Source organism: Eulemur rufifrons, chromosome 6 (assembly GCF_041146395.1).
Source record: "Eulemur rufifrons isolate Redbay chromosome 6, OSU_ERuf_1, whole genome shotgun sequence".
NCBI lineage: Eukaryota > Metazoa > Chordata > Mammalia > Primates > Lemuridae > Eulemur > Eulemur rufifrons.
In genome coordinates this window covers 101,293,115-101,316,881 of record NC_090988.1, presented here as the reverse complement: position 1 = coordinate 101,316,881, position 23,767 = coordinate 101,293,115, and the positions used below count along the sequence as shown (strand labels likewise).

Genomic DNA, 23,767 nt, shown 5'->3' with positions numbered 1-23,767 from the left:
GGGTGATGAGAGCTGGTTCCTGTGTGCACGGCGTACGGAGGGAAGCAAAGGACAGGAGGCAGGGAGGCAGGCTGGGGGCAGCAGCTTCTGTCCAGGAAAGAGGCATCCTAAAGACGGTTGGTGGTGGAGGAAGGGGCGAATTGAGGCCAGATGGGAAGAACGTGGCCCAGCAGGGACCTGGAATGAGCAACATGGGCGTCCTCCAAGATGGAACATGGGAGGTCTGTGGTACCTTTCACAGAGCCCAGACAGCTGGGAGCTGAGATAGCCTTGGGGGAGGACGGTAAGTGGCTGGATTTGGCTTCAGACACACTGATGGGACAGCATGGAGCACCTGGGCACAGAGATGTTCTGGAGGAAGCTGAGATGCAGGCCTGCGCCAGAGTGATGGTGGGAACACAGGCCCGCAGCCAGGGACGGGGAGAGGGGCCCTGGAATAGGGTTGAGGAGGTGCTGTCAGGGAATTAAGGGCCCGTGGGGAGTCGTGTTCGAGACTGCAGAAATCAGGAGAGGCTGGGCCCAAGAAAGTCCTGTCAGGTTTGGGCTTGAAAAGGGCTTGGGGAAGGGACAGCCTCTTGGAGAAAGGTGGAGGCCAGAGAGGGCTGCACAGCGGCGGCCAGCAGAGCCCATCTTAGAGCTCTGGACATTTGGAAGCCTTTGGGCTGCTGTCAACCTCAGGACATCACAGATGACCAGATGACACCACAGGGTACAGTGTCAGCGATCCCAGATGGCACAGGAGCGGCCTGACTGCAATGAGAAGGTGGGGTAAGAATGACAATCGGGCCTCCTCGCCCAGAGACTCCCTGGAGCAAGGGGTGACCCTAAAGCTATATGGCCCTTCTAGACCAGCTATCGAGTCATTTTACAAGTAGGTTAACAGACCAGAGGGTTAGCCATGGCCAAGAAAACCAGGATCAGAGGGACCCCAGGCTAGGCCTCCAGTAACCAAAGGCCGGAACCAAGCTGACTGAGGCCTGCACCCTAGTTCCGGTGTGGGTGGCGGCCCGCCTGGATTTCGCAACTCTCCTTCCTCTCTTGACACTAGCAGCAAAGTGCAGCCTCTGCAAAAGGGACCCATGTGGTGAGCAAAGGTAGCTGGGAGGGTCCTCCATCAGGAAAGCTCAGCTGCTGCCCGGGCCTGTGCCCCTCGCTCCTCAGTACTCCCGTCCCTGACTCCAGGGCCCCGGGGACCGCCTGTCCGCATCGCTGGGCCCCAGACGCCGGCCCAGGTCCCAAAGGAAGGTGCTTCATGCTCAGCCAGACAGCATTAGTGGGGTGTTGTGCGGGGCATGTGCGGGGTGTTCATCTCCAAACTGGGCACTTGGAGCTCCGCTCGGCGATGATGGCAGAGGAGCCAGGACCTCGCACTTCTCCCGCACTCACAGGCGGGAACGGGGGCACGCGCGAGGGTCTCCCACGGGAAACGCGGGGAACCCAGCGGCACATGACCGCGGCCCGCTGCGCGCGCATGACTCAGGGGCCCAGTCCCCGCCCCGCGCCGAGTCGCTCCGCCCCCGGGCCCCTCCCTCCCCTTCCGGACCCGCGGGGAGGGGTCTGCGCAGGGCCTGGGGCGCCCCCTGCAGGCCGCGGGCGGAGCTGAAACCAGGCCCCGCCCTCCGGACCGCCCCCCGCAGACCCTTGTCCGGCTGCGCCGGGCGGAGACCCGGGTGCGGGCTTGTACCCGGGTGCGCGTGGTGGACCCGGAGTCTGGGCAGCGCGTCCCCCCCGCCCCGGCGCGCGCGGGGCGGCTGCGGTTGCCATGGCTGCGGGAGGCGAGGGGGCGCGCGGCCCGACGCCCCGCCCCGGCCCGGCGCAGCCCCGCCCCAGCCCCCGCCCCGCCCCAGCCCGGCCGCCTGCGCCGGCGCCGCCACGGCCGAGCCGCTCCTGCCGGGGCCGCGGGGGCTGCGGTGGGCGCTGCCGGGGCGCGGCTGGCAGGGGAGGCGAGGGGGCCGCGCCAGGCCCGAAGCCAAGGCGGGGCCGGGATGCGGCGCTGAGGCCCAGCATGGCCGGCCCGGGCCCCACCTTCCCGCTGCACCGGCTCGTCTGGGCGAACCGGCACCGCGAACTGGAGGCCGCGCTGCACAGCCGCCAGGTGAGGCCCGGCTGGGGCACCCGGCCCGTCCCCCGAACCTCACACCCAAGGCTGTGGTCTCCATCCTGGAGGCCAACCTTCCCGACTTAGCCCCGCAAGCGCATCCTGACCTCCTCCCCAGCCCGATCGAAGCCCAGGTCACCTGCCCTTCGCGCCTGAGCCCCTGGCCTCGCCTCCCAGCGTTGGGCCTTACCCTGCTTGTCTGCCCTCCCCACACTGCATCAAGCCCCCAAACTCGCGCCCGCATCGTCCCTGAGCCAGACTTAGAACAAGAACCCTGGTCCTGGTCCCCAGGCCCGTCCAAACTCTTGACATGCTGCACCTGCACCAGCACCTATGCCTTACCAGGCCTCGCCACCAGGGACCCACCTCTAACTCCTCCCTTCCTCTGCCATCTCCCTGCCTTGTCTGCCATCCTTATTTCCCACATGACTCCCAATCCTGTTCAACCCCATAGCCTCCTGGGCCTCTTCTCTCCTGCCCTTTGCTGAGTGTCCCATCTCCCCTAGCACGACATTGAACAGGAGGACCCTCGGGGGCGGACCCCGTTGGAGCTGGCCGTGTCCCTGGGAAACCTGGAGTCCGTGAGAGTCCTCCTTCGACATAATGCCAATGTGGCCAAAGAGAGCCACCAGGGCTGGGCAGGTACTGCAGAGGGCAGAGGGGCTCCCCCCGAAGCTGGCAGCAAGGTTGGAGGGTGGGAGTGAGCAGCCAGGCCTAGGGCCATCAGGAGGGCTCCCCTCAGCAGCCTGGTGTCCCCAGTCCTGCAGGAGGCAGTCAGCACTGGAGACCCTGAGATGGTGCAGCTGGTGCTCCAGTATCGGGACTACCAGAGAGCCACGCAGAGGCTGGCTGGCATTCCGGAATTGCTCAACAAACTCCGCCAGGTACAGCAGGGCACAGAGACTTGGACAGTAAGGGGGTGGGGTACCATGGCAGGGGACCGCCTTGGTCACCTGTGCCAGGCCTGGCCTCGGAGGAGCAGCCAGTGTGTGCAGTGTGTTTTCCCGCCTCACTGCAGGAGAGGAGTTCAGGCCCAAATGGATGAGATTGGGCCCTCTGGAAGAGAAGCCTTTGCCAGCGTTGAGGGGCCCTGGTGCCAGAAATCGCTAAAGAGCTTTAGCTTTGGGCTGGGCACGGAGGCGGTGGCTCACACCTGTAATCCTAGCACTCTGGGAGGCCAAGGCGAGTGGATCGTTTGAGCTTGAGAGTTCAAGACCAGCCTGAGCAAGAGCGAGACCCTGTCTCTACTAAAAAAAATAGAAAGAAATTAGCCGGACAACTAAAAATATATAGAAAAAATTAGCCGAGCATGGTGGTGCATGCCTGTAGTCCCAGCTACTCGGGAGGCTGAGGCAGGAGGATCGCTTGAGCCCAGGAGTTTGAGGTTGCTGTGAGCTAGGCTGATGCCACAGCACCCTAGCCCGGGCAACAGAGTGAGACTCTTGTCTCCAAAAAAAAAAAAAAAAAGAGCTTTAGCTTTGGGCCTCCTGGAGAATGCAGATTTCCTGGAGAGGGGACTTCAGGTCTGCTTGGTGGATATGGCCTGAGTCCCTGGAATGCCTGGTACTATGCACCCTTCTAGAAGCATACAGAGGGGCCAGGCTGGCAGAGCATGTGGCCTCATGCTCCTTACCCTAGGGGCAGGCTCAGATGGGGCCATTGTTTCCCCTTTATAGATGAGGACTCTGAGGGGCAAAAGCTCCTCCAGGGTCCCCCCAGTGGGCTCATAGCCAGATTGAGACTGGCTCCTAGGCCTCCACATGCTTATAGCCTCATTGTGGATGGACCGTTAGGGCCCCACTTGGCCCACCCTCTCCTGGGCAGGGGTGGCTGGGTGTAGCTGGGCCATGGCAGTGCATCTAGACTTGCTGAAGGGCTGGGCTCCCAGAGAGTGACTGTGGACCAGGAGTTCCCAGGCCTGTTGGCCCCCAGCACCAGGCAGGGTCCTGATGGGCAGCTCTGGTCTCTCTCAGGCCCCCGATTTCTACGTGGAGATGAAGTGGGAGTTTACCAGCTGGGGTGAGTGGGGACCACTTGGCTCCCAGGGGCTTGGGGTGGGGCCTTTGGAAGACCCCCAGTGACCTCGGTGCGCCCTGCAGTGCCCCTTGTGTCCAAGATGTGCCCGAGCGATGTGTACCGAGTGTGGAAGCGGGGAGAGAGCCTGCGCGTGGACACCAGTCTCCTGGGCTTTGAGCACATGACCTGGCAGCGCGGCCGGAGGAGCTTCATCTTCAAGGGCCAGGGTGAGCTCTGGGGGCACGCACTGCAGTCCTCGGGTTCTCCGGTGGCTTGTGAGGATGAGGCGATCCTTTCTCTCCCCTTTGCAGATGTGGAACCTGAGGTTGGGGTGGAGAGAATCCAGGGGCTGAGGTGGACCCACTGAGCAGCAGGTGGCAGAGGGTGGCGTGACAGCTCTCTCTGTGCTGGGGGGGGCCTGGCTCTGATCTGTGCCCCCTCTTGTGTTCCCCGGCTGGCCGGCCTCTAGAGGCAGGAGCCCTGGTGATGGAAGTGGACCACGACCGGCAGGTGGTGCACACGGAGACGCTGGCGCTCGCTCTGCACGAGCCTGACGTGCTGCTGGCTGCCATGCGGCCCAGCGAGGAACATGTGGCCAGTCGCCTCACCTCTCCGATCGTCTCCACGCACCTGGACACTCGCAACGTGGCCTTCGAGAGGTGAGTCGGGGCAACATGGTGGGACGGGAGAGGGAGCAAGCGCCACTGTTGATGAGAGCAAGGCTGTCCTTGAGGCTCCCGCCTCAGCGGTGGGCGGCTGAGCAACTGCCGGGCTGCTCAGACTGCTGGCTGGTGGTCGCTCCACTGTGCGCCTGCCTGACTGGCAGCTGTCTTCCTGGGGAGGGGGCTAGGTCAAGATGACCTCATGTTTCTCCGTAAGACAAGGATTTAGGCTGTGCTGCAGGACCGCTGTGTGTACTCATGTTGGCTTCTCCTTAGTACGGCCGTGTTTAGGCCAGAGTGCTTTGTGGATAACCTAGGCACTTGACCCTTCTGGCAAGAGTGTTACTTCTCTGACAGTGTATGCCTCCAGTTGCAATAACAGATTTTGGGAAAAATAAAAAAATTTTTTTTAAGAGACAGGGTCTCGGCTGGGCACGGTGGCTCATGCCTGTAATCCTAGCACTCTGGGAGGCCAAGGCGGGTGGATCGCTTGAGGTTAGGAGTTCGAGACCAGCCTGAGCAAGAGCAAGACCCCGTCTCTACTAAAAATAGAAAGAAATTATCTGGCCAACTAAAATATATATAGAAAAAAATTAGCCGGGCATGGTGGCGCATGCCTGTAGTTCCAGCTACTTGGGAGGCTGAGGCAGTAGGATCGCTTGAGCCCAGGAGTTTGAGGTTGCTGTGAGCTAGGCTGACGCCATGGCACTCACTCTAGCCAGGGCAACAAAGCGACACTCTGTCTCAAAAAAAAAAAAAAAAAAAGGGACAGGGTCTCACTCTGTCACCCAGGGTGGAGTGCAGTGGTGTGATCATAGCTCACTACAGCGTCAAACACCTGGGCTCAAGCGATCTTCCTGCCTCAGCCTCCTGAGTAGCTGGGATAACAGGCACATGCCACCATGCCTGGCTAAGTTTTAAATTTTTTGTAGAGATGGTGTCCCACTATCTTACCCAGGCTGGTCTCAAACTCCTGGCCTCAAGTGATCCTCCCGCCTTGGCCTCCCAAAATGCTGGGATTACAGGCGTGAGCCACCATACACAGTCAGAAACACTTTTTAAAAAAACAGCTTTATTGAGATATGATTTTATACACCATATAGATCACCCATTCAAAGTGTACAATTCAATGGTTTTTGGTATACAGATTTGTGACATCACCACAGTCAATTTTAGAACATTTTCATCACCTCTGAAAGAAACCCCCCATCCTTTAGCTGTCACCTCCACAAGCCCCCATCTGCTGCCCAAGTCCGAAGCAACCACTGATGTACTTTCTGTCTCTATAGATTTCCCTGTTCTGGACTTTAACATGAATGGAATTTTATAACATGTGGCTTTTTGTATCTGGCTTCTTTCACTTAGTGTAGTGTTTTCAAGGTTCATCCACGTTGTAGTGTATAACTACTTCATTCCTTTTCATGGCCTAATCCATTGTGTGAATAGACCATATTTTGTTTATTCATTTGTCCATTGATAGACGTGTGGGTTGTTTCCATTATTTGGCTGTTATGAATAATACTGCTATAAATATTTATATACAAGTTTTTGTATGGACGTATGTTTTCATTTCTCTTGGACGTATACCTAGGAGTGGAATTGCTAGGTTACTGATAACTCAGTGTTTAATTGCTTGAGGAACTGCCAGATGGTTTACCAAAGAGGCGGTGCCATTTTACATTCCCACTAGCAGTGTATGAGAGTTCTAGTTTCTCCACATCCTCATCAACACTTGTTATTGTTCATTTGTTCATTCATTCATTTTGGATTGTAGTGATCCTAGTGGATGTGAAATGATAGTTCATGTTTTTTTGGCTTCTTTGCTTTAATTTTTTTTTTAAAGACAGGGTCTCACTCTGTTGCCCAGGCTGGAGTGCAGTGGCGCTGTTGTAGCTCACTGCAGCCTCAAACCCTGGCTCAAGCAATCCTCCTGCTTCAATCTCCTGAGTAGCTGGGAGTACATGCCCATGCCATCATGCCTGGCTAGTTTTTAAATTTGTTTTTTTTTTTTTTTTTTTTTTTGAGACAGAGTCTCACTTTGTTGCCCAGGCTAGAGTGAGTGCCGTGGCATCAGCTTAGCTCACAGCAACCTCAGACTCCTCGGCTTAAGCGATCCTACTGCCTCAGCCTCCCTAGTAGCTGGGACTACAGGCATGCGCCACTATGCCCGGCTAATTTTTCTATATATATTTTTAGTTGTCCGTATAATTTCTTTCTATTTTTAGTAGAGACGGGGTCTCGCTCTTGCTCAGGCTGGTCTCGAACTCCTGACCTCGAGCGATCCACCCGCCTCGGCCTCCCAGAGTGCTAGGATTATAGGCATGAGCCACCGCGCCCGGCCTAATTTTTAAATTTTTTGTAGAGGAAAAAGCTTAGGGGTCTCGCTGTGTTGCCCAGGCTGGTCTCAAACTCCTGGCTTCAAGGTTTCCTCTTGCCTCAGCCTCCTGGACCATTGTGGCTTTAATTTGCCTTTCCCTAATGCCTAATAATTTCGAGCATCTTTCCGTGTACTTATCGGTCATTTGTATATCTTCTTTGGAGAAATGTCTATTCAGATCTTTTACCCATTTTTTAAATTGGGTTGTCTTTTTATTTTTGAATTGTAAGAGTTCTTTATATATTCTAGATATAAGTCTCTTATCATATGTGATTTGCAAATATTTTCTTCATTTCTGTGGGCTGTCTTTTCACTTTCTTGATGGTGTCCTTTGAAGCACAGATGTTTTTAATTTTGATGATGTACGGTTTACCTGTTTTTCTTTTGTTCCTCCTTATTTTGGTGTCATATCTAATAATATATTTCCAAGTACAAGGTCATGAAGATTTTCCCCTTTGTTTTCTTCTAAAAGTTTTATCGTTTTAGCTTTTACATTTAGGTATTTGAGCTATTTAAGTTAATTTTTGTGTATAGTGGAGGGTAAGAGTACAACTTCATTCTTTTGCATGTGACTATCCAGTTGTCCTAGCCCCATTTGTTGAAAAGACTGTGCTTTTCCCATTAAATAGTCTTGGCACCCTTGTCAAAAATCAGTTGACCATAGAGATTTGGATTAATTTCTGGATTAATTTCATAGACCAATTCTATTCCATTGGTCTGTGTGTCTGTCCTTACACCAGTATTGTCTTGACCACTGTTGCTTTGTAGTAAGTTTTGAAATAGGAAAATGTGAGTCTTCCTACTCTGTTCTTTTTTTCCAGAATTATTTTAGGTATTTTGGGTCCCTTGAATTTTATATGACTTCCTGATTCAATTTGTCCATTCTTACAAAGAAGTCAGATGGGATTCTGGATAGGGATTGCACTGAACCTGTAGATCAGTTTGGGAAGTACTGCCAAAACCTTGGAAGACAATGTTAAGTCTTCCAATCCATGAACATGGGATGTTTTTTCACTTACTTAGATCTTCTTTCATTTCTTTCGACAATGTTTCATAGTTTTCAGAGGATAAGTTTTATACTACTCGTATTAAATTAATTCCTAAGTGTTTTACTCTTTTTGATGCAAATTTTGATGTGAATCAGATTGTTTTCTTAATTGCATTTTTTAGACTTTTCATTGCAAATGTATAAAATTATAATTTATTTTTATGTATTGATCATGTGTCCTACAACATTGCTGAACTTATTTTTTAGTTTGAATAGATTCTTAGTGGATTCCTTAGTAATTTTAAACATGTAAATATAGTTTTACTTTTTCTTTTCCAATCTAGATCTCTTTTATTTCTTCTTCTTGCCTAATTGCTCTAGCTAGGACCTCCACTATAAGGTTGAATAGAAGTGGTGAGAGTGGATATCCTTGTCTTGTTCCTGATCTCAGGGGGAAAGCATTCAATCTCACCATTACCTATGATGTTAGTTGTGGGGCTTTGGTAGATACCCTTTATCAGGTTGTGGAAATTCTAATTTGTTGAGTGTTTTTATCATGAAAGCGTGTTGGGTTTTGTCAAATGCTTTATCTGTGTCTGTTGATATGATTATGTGATTTTTAAAGAATTCTATTGATATTATGATTACATTAATTGATTTTTGGTATTGAAGCAACCTTGTATTCCCAGGATAAATTCCACTTGGTCATGATGTATAATTCTTTTCATATGTTACTGGATCCAGTTGGTTAGTATTTTGTTGAGGATTTTGTGTTCATATTCATAAGCGATATTGGTCTTTAGTTTCTTTTCTTTTCTTCTGGTGTCTTTGTCTGGTTTTGGTATCTGAATGAGGCCTCATAGAATGAGTTGGGAAGAGAGGACATTGGTACTGTAAGACAGGAGTCTACCAACCTCCTCATTTGCCAACAAATTAATAAACTTCTCTTTCCTTCTCCTCAGGAAAAAAAAAAAAAAAAGAATGAGTTGGGAAGTGTCATCTTTTAGTCTATTTTTTGGACAGGTTTGTGAATTATTATTAATAGTATTAATTCTTTAAATGATTGGTAGGATTCAGTGGTGAAGCCATTTGGGCCTAGGCCTCTTTTTGTGAGTAGTTTTTGTTTTTTGAGGATTTTTTGTTTGTTTGGTTTTTTTTTTTTTAGATATAGGGTCTCACTCTGTCACCCAGGCTGAAGTGCAGTGGCCTGATCATAGCTCACCGTAGCCTCAAACTCATGGGCTCAAACTATCTTTTCTGCCCTAGCCTCCTGAGTAGCTGGGACTACAGGTGTGTGCCACCATGTCCAGCTAATTCTTCTACTTTTTTGTAGTTGCTATGTTGCCCAGACTGGTCTCAGGCTCTTGGCCTCAAGTGATCCTCCTGCCTCAGCTCCCAAAGTGCTGGAATTACAATCTTGAGCCACTGCACCCAGCCTTTGTTTTTTTTAACCAATCAATCTCTTCACTTATTATAGATCTATTCAGATTATCTATTTCTTCTTAAGTTAGTTTTGGTAGGTTGCGCCTCACTAGGAATTTGTCCATTTTATCCAAATTATCAAATTTCTTGGAGTATAGTTATTCATCATAGTCCTTTATAATCCTTTTTATTTCTGTAAGGTTAGTAGTAACGCCCCCCGCTTTCATTTATGATTCTTCTAATTTGAGTCTTCTCTCTTTTTCCTTAGTCAAGCTAGTTAAAGGTTTGTCAATTTTGTTGATGTTTTCAAAGAACCAGCTTTTGGCTTCATTGTTTTTCCCTATTGTTTTTATGTTCTCTAAGTTCATTAACTTTCACTCTAATATTTATTATTTCTTACTTTCTGCTTGTTGTGGATTTAGTTTGCTCTTTTTCCAGTGTTTTAACATGAAAGGTGAGGTTATTGATATGCGATCTTTTTCTATTTACTTATTTTTTTTCACTTTTTATGATTCCTCCTCTTCTTTCTTAACATAGGCATTTGCACCTCTATTATGTTCACACTTCTAAATGTATCTTTAGCTGTGTCTTGTAAGTTTTGATATGTCATGTCTTCATTTTTATTCATCTCAAAGCATTTTATGGTTTCCCTTTTAATTTATTCTTTGAGCCATTGGTTATTTAGGAGTACGTTGTTTACTTTCTACATATTTATGAGTTTCCAAAATGTTTTTTGTTATTGATTTCTAATCTTATGCCATGGTAGTTGGAAAACATACTTTTCGTGACTTCTGTCATTTCAGCTTTATCGAGGTTTCTTTTATGGCCTGGCATGTAGTGTGTCTCACAGAATGTTCCATGTGCACTTGAGAAGAACGTGTGTCTGTTGTTGGGCGGGTGTCCTAGGAATGTCTGTGAAGTCTAGTTAGCTCATAATGCTGTTCCTAACTTCTGTTTCTTTGTTCATCTTCCATCTCCTTGTTCTATCCATTATTGAAAGTGGGGTATTGAAGTCTCCAGCTATTATTGTTGAATCAGACATACTTTTAAACTTCTTCTGATGGAAAATTTCAAACACATATGAAGGAGAGATAATGTACTTACTTATCTCCCAGCTTTAACATTTATCAACATTTTGGCCGGGCGCGGTGGCTCACGCCTGTAATCCTAGCACTCTGGGAGGCCGAGGTGGGCGGATCGTTTGAGCTCAGGAGTTCGAGACCAGCCTGAGCAAGAGCGAGACCCCACCTCTACTAAAAAAAATAGAAAGAAATTATATGGACAGCTAAAAATATATATAGAAAAAAATTAGCCGGGCATGGTGGCGCATGCCTGTAGTCCCAGCTACTCGGGAGGCTGAGACAGGAGGATCGCTTGAGCTCAGGAGTTTGAGGTTGCTGTGAGCTAGGCTGACGCCACGGCACTCACTCTAGCCTGGGCAACAGAGTGAGACTCTGTCTCAAAAAAAAAAAAAAAAAAAAAACATTTATCAACATTTTACCAATCTTATTGAATCTATCCTTCCTCACTTTTTTCTTTTCTTTTTTTTTTTTTTTCTGGAGTATTTTAAATCACATCCCAGATTTCATATTATTTCAACAGTAAATGCTTCTGCACATGACTCTAAAAGATCAGGATGTTTTTTAGCCCCACCACTGTTATCACACCTAACAAAATCAACAGTAATTCCTCAGTATCTTCTAGTCCCCAGTCGTGTTCAAATGTCCCCAGCTGTCCAGGCACCCTCTTCAAGGCCCCTTCATGTTTCACAGTGGGAAGGTCCCAGGAGCTGGGCAGCCAGGGCAGGCTGATCGGAGGGGAGGTTTTGGAAGGGAAGGCTTCGGCCAGGGCGTGGGGGGTGCAGGTCCTCACGAGCTCCTGTTTGGTCTGTTTCAGGAACAAATGTGGTATCTGGGGATGGCGGTCTGAGAAGATGGAAACTGTTAGCGGCTACGAGGCCAAGGCAGGAGAGGCTAGTGGTGGGGGGCTGGGGGCAGGAGATGAGGCCCAGGAACTCAGCTCCTTCTCCACATCCACCCCAGAGTACGGAGGGAGAGACGGAGTAGCCCTTGGGCCCCGGAAACCCTGAGCCCGAGTACCCAGCCCCTCCTGAGTATATGGGGACCGCCCATAGCGCAACCCCACCCAAGGAACCCAGATCAAATGAGGAGCATTTTCCTCTTGACCCTGGGGCTGTATCTCCCTACTGGTGACTCCCTGGGGTTCAGACCCTGCCACCTCCTCCATCGTGGGGAGCAAGATCTCGGCTGTCTCTGGGGACAGGAGGATTTGGGTCCTGTGCTGGTAAGGCTGAGCGTGGGGAACAGGCTCTGAGCCCCCAGCTCCCCATGTCTCCCCCCCTCGCAGGTGTACAGTGCCACCAACGTGGAGCTGGTGACACGCACGCGCACGGAGCACCTCTCTGATCAGGACAAGTCGAGGAGCAAAGGTAAACCCAGGTGCGCCTGCCTGCTGCCCGGTCACACTGTGTGGTGGGGTCACCCTGGTCTGGGGTCAGGGGCCAGAGCTTCCCAGGACAAGCTGGGAGGGCTCACCATTCCCATCTGTCCCCTCTCCCACCCCCGGGGAGCTTCCCAGGGCAGAGGGCCAGTGGAGCAGTCTGGGGGCAGCGGCCCCACACGCCCTCATGGGCTCCACCCTTCTCCTAGGTGGGAAGACTCCGCTGCAGTCCTTCCTGGGGATGGCCCAGCAGCACTCCTCCCATGGCGGGGTGAGCCCGGGCTGGGTGCGGGACCCGTGGGCCGAGCCTGGGGGGCGGGGTGCCGCCCTCTGTCCTGAGTGCTGAGTCTGGTCCTGGGGCCCACCCAGGCCCCTGTGCAGCAGGCAGCCAGCCCCACCAACCCCACGGCCATCTCCCCTGACGAATACTTTGACCCCAACTTCAGCCTGGAGTCGAGGAACATTGGCCGCCCCATTGAGATGTCCAGCAAAGTACAGAGGTGAGGGGGCTGGCTGGGGACTTGCCTCAGGGATGGGGACCCTGCCTGGACCCCCTGGGCCCTTGTCGACTCCTGTCACACACAGGGCCCGTCGTAGTAAGGGACCTGCTCACTCAGCTGGCTGCTCCCTGGACTCTACTCCCTGCGGGCAGGAGCCACGTCTGTCTTATCCACGGTCCTCAGCACCCGGCAGGGGCTTGGCCCACAGAACTGGCCACAAGTCTCTGATGAATGAATGAGTGGGTGGCGCCACCCACGTGTGGTTTTCTATTGAATTTAATGAGCACCTGCTGGGGACCAGCATGTGGCAAACTGGGGAGGGCCCGGTCCCACAGCACCACGGCCTCCTGCTGTGTGGCCCGAAGACACGTGTTCCCTCTGAGGGTCTGGTTTCCTCCTCTGTGAAACAAGAACGGTCCCGCGTGCCCGCCTGCCTCACGAGGCCCTGACGAGCCGGCGTGAGTGGTAACAGCACACGGAGGCCTGCAACAGGCCCCGCTGGCCACCTCACGTGGATTCTCTTAGCCACCCAGTGGTGGGGCTGGGATTCGAACCCTAGCAGTCCTGCCCTGGGCTGTGCAGGACACAAAAGTGCGGCAACACGTGAGGTGGGGTCCAGCTCTGGGCTGAGGAGGAGGACGGGTCTGTGGACCAGGCTCGGAGAGAAGCCCACGGCCTGGCCCCTGCCCTCCTCATCCAGACTGGATGAGCTGACACAAAACCATAATGAGCCCCAGTCTGGGCCCAGGGTCCGGGGACAGCTTGGCCCATAGGGACAGGACACTGGCTCCCGGGGGGGGCAGGCAGGGGCTGCTGAGCAGAGGAGGGTGCCCCAGGCAGGTGGGAGGCATGAGTAAAGGCAGGTGACCAGAGAGCCAGAGAGGGCAGGCCTTAGTGGGAGGGCCACCCGCGGTTCCTTGACCCACGCCCTGTGGTTGGCCGGGCAGGTTCAAGGCAACACTGTGGCTGAGTGAGCAGCACCCGCTCTCGCTGGGTGACCAGGTGATGCCCATTATTGACCTGATGGCCATCAGCAATGCCCATTTTGCCAAGCTGCGTGACTTCATCACCCTGCGCCTCCCACCTGGCTTCCCCGTCAAGATTGGTGAGAGAGTGGGGCCCGGGCAGTAGAGAACTTTGGGCACAGTGGCCTCCCCTTAGCACAGCCCCCAGGGAGAGGGGTGGACACAGCACTGCAGGGGGTCAGGGGCAGGGGTCTCCGTCTGGGCGGTTCAGGCTTGGCTGTCCCCTCTGTGTCCTCTCAGAGATTCCCCTTTTCCACGTACTCAACGCCCGCATCACCTTCAGCAACCTGTGTGGCTGTGACGAGCCCCTGAGCTCCGTGCGGGTGCCAGCCCCCAGCTCTGCCGTCCCAGCTTCAGGTAGCCCTACGGGAGGCAGAGGGAGGCTGCCTGGCTGCCTGGCTGCGGAGCTCTGGGGTTGAGCGTGGCCCCTTTGCCATCTGCCTAGGGAGCCCTTTCCCATGTGAGGTGGATCCCATCGTGTTTGAGGTGCCCGAGGGGTACAGCGTGCTGGGCGCAGAGCGCAGCGAGCCCCTTCGAGATGAGGATGATGACCTGCTGCAGTTCGCCATCCAGCAGAGCCTGCTCGAGGCAGGCACAGAGGCAGAGCAGGTAGGACTCGGGCAGGGGTGGGCCCTGGCCCCTGCAGCCACTGGGCAAAGGTGATGGCTCTGCACTCTGGCTGTTGTAGGTGACTGTCTGGGAAGCCCTGACCAACACCCGGCCTGGTGCCCACCCTCCTCCCCAAGCCACGGTTTATGAGGAGCAGCTTCAGCTGGAGCGGTGAGGCCCTCGACGGACCTACTGGGTCCCTGTCGCAGCTGCGTCCTGCCTTGAGCTCCCAGCCAGCCCTGGCTGGAGGGTTGGGGTGGGTAGCATTGGAGGTGCTGGGCCCAGGACCCCAGGCCCACTCCAAGGCCCCTTCCATCAACAGTGCTGGTTGCCACCAAAAGTGGCATGAGGGACCAGCGACAGGGCCCTGCCTCATCTCTTCTCTCTGCCACCCTGTCTTTGTCCTCCAAAGCCACGTCCCCAGCCCCTTGCCTTCTGCCCCGAGCCTTGGCGCTCACTGGTCTGCTCTCCTACCTTGTGCCCTGCCTACAAGGGCCCTCCAGGAAAGCCTGCGGCTGTCCACGGAGCCTCACAGGACACCCCCAGCCCCCGCCCCCCCAAGCTTTGAGGAGCAGCTTCGCCTAGCCTTGGAGTTGTCATCACGGGAGCAGGAGGAGCAGGAGCGGCGGGGGCAGCAGGAGGAGGAAGACTTACAGCGGATCCTGCGGCTGTCACTCACAGAACACTGAGCCGCCTGGCCCCCGGGAGGGCTGCCCAGGGCTGCTCCCTTCACCTGCTTTTGTAATTTATTTATTTATAAACTGTCTGCTGCTGAGCTGGGGCCTGGAGCCCCGTGTGCGTAGGCTTGCAGTGGAGACAAGATGGAAATAAAGACACGGTCAGCAGCAGGCTTGCTCTGCTCAATGGGCTGGAGCCACGGCACACTTTCCAGTGGGGCGCTAAGGGGAGACTCCATGGGCAATGGCCTCAGACCCGGGTTTGGATCCTGGCTGTGCCCCCTTGAGCCTCTCTGTGCCTCAGTTTCTTCAGCTGTAAAAGGAGGAGACCACTCCTACCCCCAGGGTAGTTGGGAGGGTGAAAGGAGCCAACTCAAGTCAGGTGCCCTCACCTGAGCAGATGCTCTGTGGACATCAAGGGCTCCTCCTCTGAGCCTTGTCCCACCTACTGGAGACCCAGGTTCATCCTGTCACCCGAGCTGGCCTTCCTGGAACCTGGCCCATGATCCACTGGGGAGGGGGAAATGCGGGGCCTCCAACCCTACGGACAGCCATCTGGGAAGAACCTCTACCCGCTGTGGCCCCTGCCCTGTCTCCAGCATGTTCTGTCAGAGTGACTTTGGGCAAGTCACTTCCCTCTGCTGCAGCTGTGAATCAGGCTCAGCCCTGCCCTGCTCACTCCCAAGGTGGACCTGAGAATCCCTTGTGAGCTTCATTGCTTACTTCTAAATTCCATCTCCATTTTCCCTGAAGCTCTGCTTGTCTCCCTGTGGTTCAAGCAGACGGTGGAAGCATGAAGCCAACCAGCAAGGAGAAATAAGTTTGGGTTGAGGGCCCCCTGACTTAAGACCCATTGTGGCTGATCCTCTCTAAGACTTGTGTCCCCAGCCCCTGCCTCCCTCCGGCCCACCTCTGCCGAGCAACAGACCGGTCAAGGCCCCAACAGCTCAGGTGATCTACCTGGGCGGGGCTGGGAAGAAGGGGCCGGGAGGAAGGACCAGCCCAGGAATGAATGCGCCGGGCAGCTTGGGTGCCTGGGCTCAGCACCTGCGCCCCGCCCCCGGCCTCGCCCCCAGCGCGCGTGGGGGGCGGGCAGAGCCGCGGAGCCCCGAGGGGCGGGGCCGTCCGCTGCGTGCCGGCTCCACCGGCCCCGCTGGGCGGGTGCCTGGCCCTTTAAGGGCCGCCCCCGAGGAGGTGCCAGGCCCTGGTAGCTCCGCTCTCCTTCCTGGTCCTGCGAGGCCGCACTGTCCGTAGGGCTGTGGCAGGGGGCCGTGCCCGGTGCCCACCCAGGTGTCCCCGGCCTGGCCCCATGGCTCTGGTCACAGTGAGCCGCTCGCCCCCGGCCAGCGGCCACTCCACGCCTGTGGGGCCCACGGTGAGTCTGGCTTTGCTATGGTCCTGCCCACGCAGTTGGCTGCCAGCTGGGCCTGGGGGAGCACGTCCTGCCCGCCGGCAGACTCCCCTCAAGCTTGGCCTGTGCGAAGGGGGACCTCAAGTCTCGGGGTGGGGGAGAGGGGGGTGGGGGAGTTTTGAGGTTCTCAGGAACTCGGACCAAGGCAAGATCTGGAGCCCTGCGAGCCAGCCCAAGTCTGCGGAGGCCCAAATTTGGGCTAACTCTTCCGCCACCCTCAGCGCCCTCCCAGCCCCCCCACACCTGGGCTTGGGCCAGGGCTCCTCCAGTGCCTCCCGGCGGGGAGCAATGGGAAGAGGATTAGCTTCTGGCCCCTCTCCCCCCGACGGAGGGCAAGGTGATCCCCAGGGCCCCCACCCCAGCAGCCCTGAGAGAGGAGAGAGTCCCTGCTCTCACTCTCCCTGGGGGCTGCTTTCTCAGCAGGAGCAGGCGGTTAAGCGGAGAAACCGACTCCAGCGCCGGTGAGCACCTTCCTCCCCAGCACAGACACTCCATGCAGTCCCCAGGCCTGGCCACTGCCATTCTGAACTCCAGGTGTCAAGGACAGAAGGCTCCCTACTGAATCTGTGGGGCGATGCTCCCGGTGGGCCCAGCTGCTGGGTTCAGCTTGTGGCAGCAGGGCCAGCCTGACTGCCTTTGCTTCTACCTTCCCCCCAGTCACTTAGGGCTCCTTCACCCACTTCCCCAGACCCTAGCTCAGGCCAGTGGTCACAAGCCAAAGGGCAGGATGGGATGACAGGGCCTGAGGACGCCTCGGTCCCTAACCAAGTTTACAGTATCTCCTGAGTTAGGCAGGTGGGAGGGGAAAAGGAGTACTCCCACCCCCCTCAGGCTAGCAAGAATAGAGGGGCTGGGGCTCAGGGGCCCCCAGGCTGCTTCCCAGAGCACTGGCAGCATCGCCAGAGAACTGGTTAGAAATGCAGTCTCAGGCCTCCCTTCCAGACCTACTGACTCTGGGGATGGAGCCCAACAGTCCATTCCAATAGGCCCTCCAGGTGATGCCGCTAAGGTTTGAGAACCTGCACCCTAAGGGGTGTGAGGAGCATAACGGTTTCCCCACCATCCTGCCAGGCAGAGCTTTGCGGTGCTCCGTGGGGCTGTCCTGGGACTGCAAGGCGGAGGGGACGATGGTGATACAGCTGAGGCCAGCCCCGAGCGGGCAGAGGAACCCCTGGGTGAGGAGCAGCCCCACGGGGACCAGACAGACTACGGGCAAGGCCTCCAAAGTCCCCAGAAACAGGAGCAGAGACAGCACCTGCATCTCATGGTGGAGTTGCTGAGGCCGCAGGATGACATCCTTCTGGTGAGGGGTCCCATCCAGAGCTCACCAAGAGAGGAGTGGCCCCTGAGAGGGTGGGGGAGAGGGTGGAATGAAGCCAGCATGTGTGTCTGGGGACCAATGAGTGGTGTGAGGGCAGGCACCCTGGGGAGTGTAGGGGTCACCCAAACCCTGATGACCCTGCAGTTTCAGGTAGAGATGTTCTGATAGGACCAGGTCATGTCTGCAGGTCTCTGGAGGACTGAAAGGACAGGGAAGGTTTGTCCTGCGTGAGTCAGTAGAGCCCAATTAGGTCCAAGGGTTGGGAATTACACGGAGGTAGGTTTCTGTTCAACCAGCAGGACTTTTCTGATAATGTGAGTTGTCCCTAAGTGGACCAGAGCACCGGAAGGGCTTGCTGAGCACCCCCTGGGGGGCCACGCAGAGGGAAGGAGGACTCCAGCATCCACGTGATGGGAGTCCAGCTGGGAGCCTGAGGACCGCTTCCCAAAGGCCGTGGAGAGAGCTGACTGTGGCCAGAGGGGAAGAACAAGATGAAGCCAGACTTCTGTAAAGCTGAATCTATAACAGAAGTACCGAACTTTGTTGTGAGATGATGTCCTTGATATTTCTTTGTTGATAAACATTTGAGTGAAATGATGGCAATGGCAAGTGACAGAGTTTTTAAAAGACCCTCCTTCCTAGGCAAAAACAAAAAATAGGCAACTTATGTCAGTCCCGTGCCCCACTTTTAAGAAAGATCTTTTTGAACATTTTGTTGGAACATGAATCCAAAAGTTGGGAAGCATGGGAGTGTGCCCCTGACCCTGGATCTGGAAAGAGGGGGTGGGAATGGAGGGAGCAGGGGCAGGGCTGTGCTGGGCCTGGGGTGTCCAGGTGGAGTGGGGGGAGCAAGGTCCTTGGGCCACTGTGACTCGGGGCACATCTTCCCCAGGCAGCCCAGTTGGAGGCAGCTCGGCCACCCCGGCTCCGCTACCTGCTGGTAGTTTCCACACGAGAGCACCCGAGCCAGGATGAGACGGTCCTCCTGGGGGTGGACTTCCCTGACAGCAGGTGGGAGCAGGGAGAGGAAGGGAGGGGGCGAGGAATTGAGGTGCTGGGGGACAATGGCTTTCTTTTTGTCCCCTGCCAGCTCCCCCAGCTGTACCCTGGGCCTGGTCTTGCCCCTCTGGAGTGACACCCAGGTGTACTTAGATGGAGATGGGTAAGAAATGGCAACTGGAGAGGGGAGGGAGAGAGGAGGGGCCAGGAGGGTAGAATACCAAGTGTGACAGATGTGACTCAGGGAATAGCCACTAGGGACACAATTCTAGGCTGGGAGTCTGGGGCCTGGGGCCTGCTCTCAGCTCCACCTCAGATTCGCTGTGTGGTCCTGGGCAAGTCACCTAACTTCTCTGGGCCTGGACCTCCCACATCTGGCAAATGGGCAGGCTGCCTGTCCCAGAGCTTGGAGTGTGGTTCCACCTAACCTGGTCTCCTGCAGGGGCTTCAGCGTGACGTCTGGTGGGCAGAGCCGAATCTTCAAGCCCATCTCTATCCAGACCATGTGGTAAGAGCTGGCCAAGAATCTCCTCTGGAGGTGGCTGCAGGGCCTGGGTAAGGGCAGCAGGGAGGACAGGGTGACCCAGCCTCTCCTCCTGTCCCAGGGCCACGCTCCAAGTGTTGCACCAGGCATGTGAGGCAGCTCTAGGCAGTGGCCTTGTACCCGGTGGCAGTGCCCTCACCTGGGCCAGCTACTACCAGGACAGACTGAACTCTGACCAGAGCTGCCTCAATGAGTGGACGGCCATGGCTGACCTGGAGTCTCTGCGACCTCCCAGCACCGAAGCTGGCCGGTCAGTGCAGGGAGGGGAGGGTCTGGGTGGAGGGGGAGGGCAGGAAAAGGCAGAGGGGTGCCATGGCAGAGAGGAAAGGGCCCCTTGACTTAGGGATGTGCTCCCAGGCCCTCGGAACAGGAGCAGATGGAGCAGGCGATCCGGGCTGAGCTGTGGAAAGTGCTGGACACCAGCGACCTGGAGAGCATCACTTCCAAAGAGGTGGGCATGGGGCCGAGGGGCCGGGCCCTTCCTCCAGGCCTGAGCCATTCCCGGACGCCTTGGCCTCAGCCCCAGTCTGTGTAGATGGGACAGGGAGCCGTCCTCAGAGGCCCAGCGGGAAGAGGGGCAGTTAGGAGCCTGGGGAGCGGCCTGAGCCTCTCCTCCCCTTGGGCTCTGCCCACAGATCCGCCAGGCCCTGGAGCTGCGCCTAGGGTGTCCCCTCCAGCAGTACCGAGACTTCATCGACAACCAGATGCTGCTGCTCATGGCGCAGCAAGACCGGGCCTCCCGCATCTTCCCTCACCTCTACCTGGTGAGCTGCAGGCCGAGCAGGGGGCCGTGGGGACTGCTTGCAGCTGGAGGGGAGAGGGTGAGTGGGGGGCCAGGAAGCAGGGGCTGGAGGGAGGGAGAACAGTGCTGCTTCCCTCTCCGCAGGGCTCAGAGTGGAACGCGGCCAACCTGGAGGAGCTGCAGAGAAACAGGTAGCAGTTAGGGCCCCTGGGGCCTCCCCCCGGGGGTTGCCTGGCCAGCTTCAGAAACCCCTAGAGCACCCTCAGCAGCTGCCAGCTCTTTTTCCACCTCCGCCCCTGGGGATGTCACCCTTGCATGGGCTCTCAGGCCAGGACAGGCCAGTAACCCTGCTGCCCCACTGGCCAGCCCTCTGCCCACTCTTCCGCCCGCCCCACGCAAGTGTGGAAACAGAGGGCCCCAACCATGCCAGGAGGAGCAGCAGGGCCCACTGCTGTGACTGCCTTTTCCAAGCAGAGAAAGGCTCCTCTCCACCTAGTCCTGTCTTGGGAGAAGGAACTGCTCTTCTCCCAGTGGGGACCTGGCTTCCTGCTGTGATAGGTTCCTGTCATTTGCCCACCGTGGGCTTCTGAGAGACCTGCCATAGTTAGTCCCTGTCACCCCACTGCTGCAGATCCACCCACTTTCACCTTAGTTCAAAAACTGTTCTCTAACTAGTTTCCGAGAGTAACAGAAGGGTAGCGTTGCAGTTGACCTCAGCTATCTGGGCTCGGTGGGGAAACTCAAGCCTCGCAAGGTAGAACGATTTACTCAAGGTCACAGTCATCTGACAGCTGGGTCAGTTCTCTTCCCACCATAACTGCTGCCTCCACGTGACTGGAAACTAAGAACCAAACAGAGAGGCCCAGGGGCTGCCAGGTCGGATGGCCAATGGGCCTGCTGCCCCTGCCCACATCAGCCTGGCCTTGGGCCCTCTGGGACAGGGTCAGCCACATCTTGAACATGGCCCGGGAGATTGACAACTTCTACCCAGAGCGCTTCACCTACCACAACGTGCGCCTCTGGGATGAGGAGTCAGCCCAGCTGCTGCCCCACTGGAAGGAGACGCACCGCTTCATTGAAGCTGCAAGGTCAGGCTCCTCCCGGCTCCTGCTGCCCACCGGGTCCTGCGGGTGCCCTCGGCCCCCTCCCCGACTCGGCGCCTCCTGCCCACTCTGCCGTCAGCTCTGTGACCCTCCCAGCCCCCAGTGTCCTTACTTCCTGTCCCTCTGCTCTCAGTCGTAAGCCTCTCACTGTGAGGGAGGGGTGGGGAGCTGACCAGGTCCCGCCTCCACAGGGTGCAGGGCACCCGGGTGCTAGTCCACTGCAAGATGGGCGTCAGCCGCTCAGCTGCCACGGTGCTGGCCTACGCCATGAAGCAGTACGGCTGGAGCCTGGAGCAGGCGCTGCACCACATGCAGGAGCTGCGGCCCATTGCCCGCCCCAACCCCGGCTTCCTGCGCCAGCTGCAGACCTACCAGGGCATCCTGACTGCCAGGTATGGAGTGTGGAGGAAGCAGAAGGGGTGAGGGTATGTGTATGCTGGGGGTAGCTGCTGGGTCACTCAAAGCTGACTCAGGGCCACCTCCTCACAGCCGCCAGAGCCACATCTGGAAGCAGAAAGTGGGTAGGGTCTCCCTAGAGGAGCCCCTGACACCCGAAGTCTCTACACCATCCCCACCTCTTCCGCCAGAACCGGGGGGTGGTGGGGAGGTGAAGGCCATGGGCTTGGAGAAGAGCCAGGCAGCCCCAGAAGAAGAGTCTGGGCCAAGGCCCCGTATCAACCTCCGAGGGGTCATGAGGTCCATTAGTCTCCTGGAGCCCTCCCTGGAGCTGGAGAGTGTCTCGGGGGCTGGTGACCTGCCAGAGGTGAGGCTGGGGCTGGGGGACCTCCGTCTGCGGTGGCAGGGACCACAAGGGGGGAGGAGGGGGAGAGACCAGGACTGGTGCTTGGCTTTAGGCCCTGAGCAGGGGGATACCTGGGTTCGGTCTCAGCCCCCTATGCGAGGGTCTCCTGAGAGGTCAGGCCCCCTGGGGGCCCGGTCCTTGCCCCCTCCACAGTCTGCCCAGCAAAGGGAGCACCTTCCCAGGCTGTGAGCTCCACAGCCTACTGGCGAGGATTTCTGCCCTCGGTGGGGGCAGATAAGATGATCTCTGAGCCCCTCCCTGACCTGAGGAGCAGCAGGCAAAGGATGCGGGGCTGGGGTAGGTCTCAGCACTCACACCACCCAAGTGCTGACTAAGTGAGCACCCTCTGCGCTAAGTGCTGCAGGGCACAAGTCTAAGGCCAGAAGCTGGTCCTTGCCTTAGGAAGCCAGACCCCAGGCCAAACGGGGGACATTTGAAGTGGCTTCCTGGGGGCGGCTTTGGGTGTGGAAGGATAGAGAGGCATGCAAGGTTGATGGATGGGTATGGGCGTTGACAAAGCAGAGGGTCATCGCGCAGCACCTGGACACATGCGTCCGCACAGCCCAGTTCGGGGGCTGGCACCAGGTGTTTCAGCTGTGGCTCACTGGGCAGGCCACACAAAGGCAGAGGAGGAGAAGGAGCAGGGACCCAGAGAGGCCCAGCAGGGGGTGGCAGGTGCAGGAGGGCTGAGGAGGGCTTCTGGGGACCAGAAGGAAGCCAGGCAGGTAGGGGTCAAGGAGCAGGGGCAGTGAAGCTGGAGCACTGTCTTCCCTCCCCAGGCAGTGCGGCCTGCGAGCCGCTCAGCTTCCCTGTGTGCATTCCAGAGACACTCTGCACCTGCCCTTTTCCTGGCTCTGCCCCGGAAAGACTTCTCCACAGCTCTTCTTCCTTATACTTTCACCCATGCAGGTTTTCTCTTCCCACGAGTCTTCAGACGAAGAGCCTGCGCAGCCCGTCCCTCCACTCTCAAGGGCGAAGGGAGGCCAGCAGCTCTGCCAGGGGCCTTGGCCTGCCCTGAAGTCCCGCCAGTCTGTGGTTGCCCTCCAGAGCGCCGCCCTGGTGGCCAGCCGGACCCGAGCCTTCCAGGAGCAGGAGCAGGGGCAGGGGCAGGGGCAGGGGCAGGGAGAGCCTGGCATTCTCCCCACACCCAGGCTCCGGAAGGTGGTGAGGCAGGCCAGCGTGGATGACAGCAGAGAGGGGGGCGAGGCCTGAGCCCTCACACACTCATGCCCCCCAGACACTAAATGGAGGATCCACAGCTCTTCCGAGGAACACCCCTCACACCTGTTGCCCGCACACTCTGCTCTTAGCTCCTCCCAGGAGTCCCCATACCCGTCACTACAGCTTCACCTCCTACAGCCTTAAGTCTCGGACCCATGTCCATCTGTCCAAGGGCTCAAGACTTTATAACTGGGATGTGGTAGAGACTGAAGGTGCCTTTGGGGGCACTAGCACCCTGCTTTCATTTTCAACTCTTTCCCTGAGATGCTCACCTGTAGCCACGGAATAAAAACAGCTTCCCAGTGGGGAAAGGCTCATGCCTCCGCACAACTCCCCACTTCACTCCCGGAGCCAGCCAGGCCAGGGGCGGACGGGAACCTCAGTTCCCAGCCCTGGGCGGCCTGAGGAGGCTGGCAGGCCACCTCCCTCACCCACCTCACACCTGGCCCGAGTCTTTTGCCACTACCCAGTTCTCCCACGGCACCACACTGGGTCACAGGGCACCAGGCCAAAAAGGATCATCTTTCTGTCCTTCATGGCCTCTGGCCAGTTTTTCATAGTCTTAATAGTATCTGACTTTGTACTGAGAAATAAAAAAACATTTTCTTATCATTTTCAATTTTATGATAAAGCCATCTGTCTTTCCATCAGATCTTTCTCTGTTACGTGAGGAGTTTGGTCTCTCCTCACTCCTGACAGTTTCTTCACAATTCCCAAGTGTCTCCAACAGACCTGTTTGGGGGAGTGGCCTTTTTGGGGGTGGGGTGGGAGGAAGAATGGGGAAGAAAAG

General features: G+C 56.2%; 2 protein-coding genes across 3 annotated transcripts; both read left to right on the top strand.

Annotated features, from left to right (window-relative positions):
* Positions 1–1,847: 1,847 nt before the first annotated feature.
* On the top strand, positions 1,848–15,005 carry ANKRD13D (ankyrin repeat domain 13D). Its single transcript, XM_069470341.1, has 15 exons — positions 1,848–2,095; positions 2,605–2,740; positions 2,858–2,982; positions 4,072–4,117; positions 4,198–4,341; positions 4,584–4,773; positions 11,460–11,526; positions 11,931–12,012; positions 12,233–12,294; positions 12,393–12,523; positions 13,471–13,628; positions 13,789–13,905; positions 13,994–14,157; positions 14,237–14,328; positions 14,651–15,005. Exons 1-15 carry the CDS (start codon positions 2,006–2,008, stop codon positions 14,844–14,846), a joined length of 1,800 nt encoding a protein of 599 aa, XP_069326442.1. The 5' UTR covers positions 1,848–2,005; the 3' UTR covers positions 14,847–15,005.
* A 1,041-nt stretch (positions 15,006–16,046) lies between these two features.
* On the top strand, positions 16,047–23,548 carry SSH3 (slingshot protein phosphatase 3). Of its 2 annotated transcripts, none has more exons than XM_069471761.1 (14): positions 16,047–16,209; positions 16,669–16,706; positions 17,317–17,548; positions 18,459–18,577; positions 18,657–18,728; positions 19,008–19,073; positions 19,171–19,359; positions 19,467–19,560; positions 19,745–19,873; positions 19,996–20,042; positions 20,793–20,939; positions 21,146–21,346; positions 21,444–21,717; positions 22,666–23,548. In XM_069471761.1, the coding sequence occupies exons 1-14, from the start codon at positions 16,144–16,146 to the stop codon at positions 22,966–22,968; spliced, it is 1,977 nt and encodes a 658-aa protein (XP_069327862.1). In that variant the 5' UTR covers positions 16,047–16,143; the 3' UTR covers positions 22,969–23,548. The 2 variants fall into 2 exon arrangements, with proteins under 2 accessions (XP_069327862.1, XP_069327861.1); XM_069471760.1 differs by having other exon boundaries at positions 16,054–16,209; positions 16,666–16,706.
* The last annotated feature ends 219 nt before the right edge of the window (positions 23,549–23,767 follow it).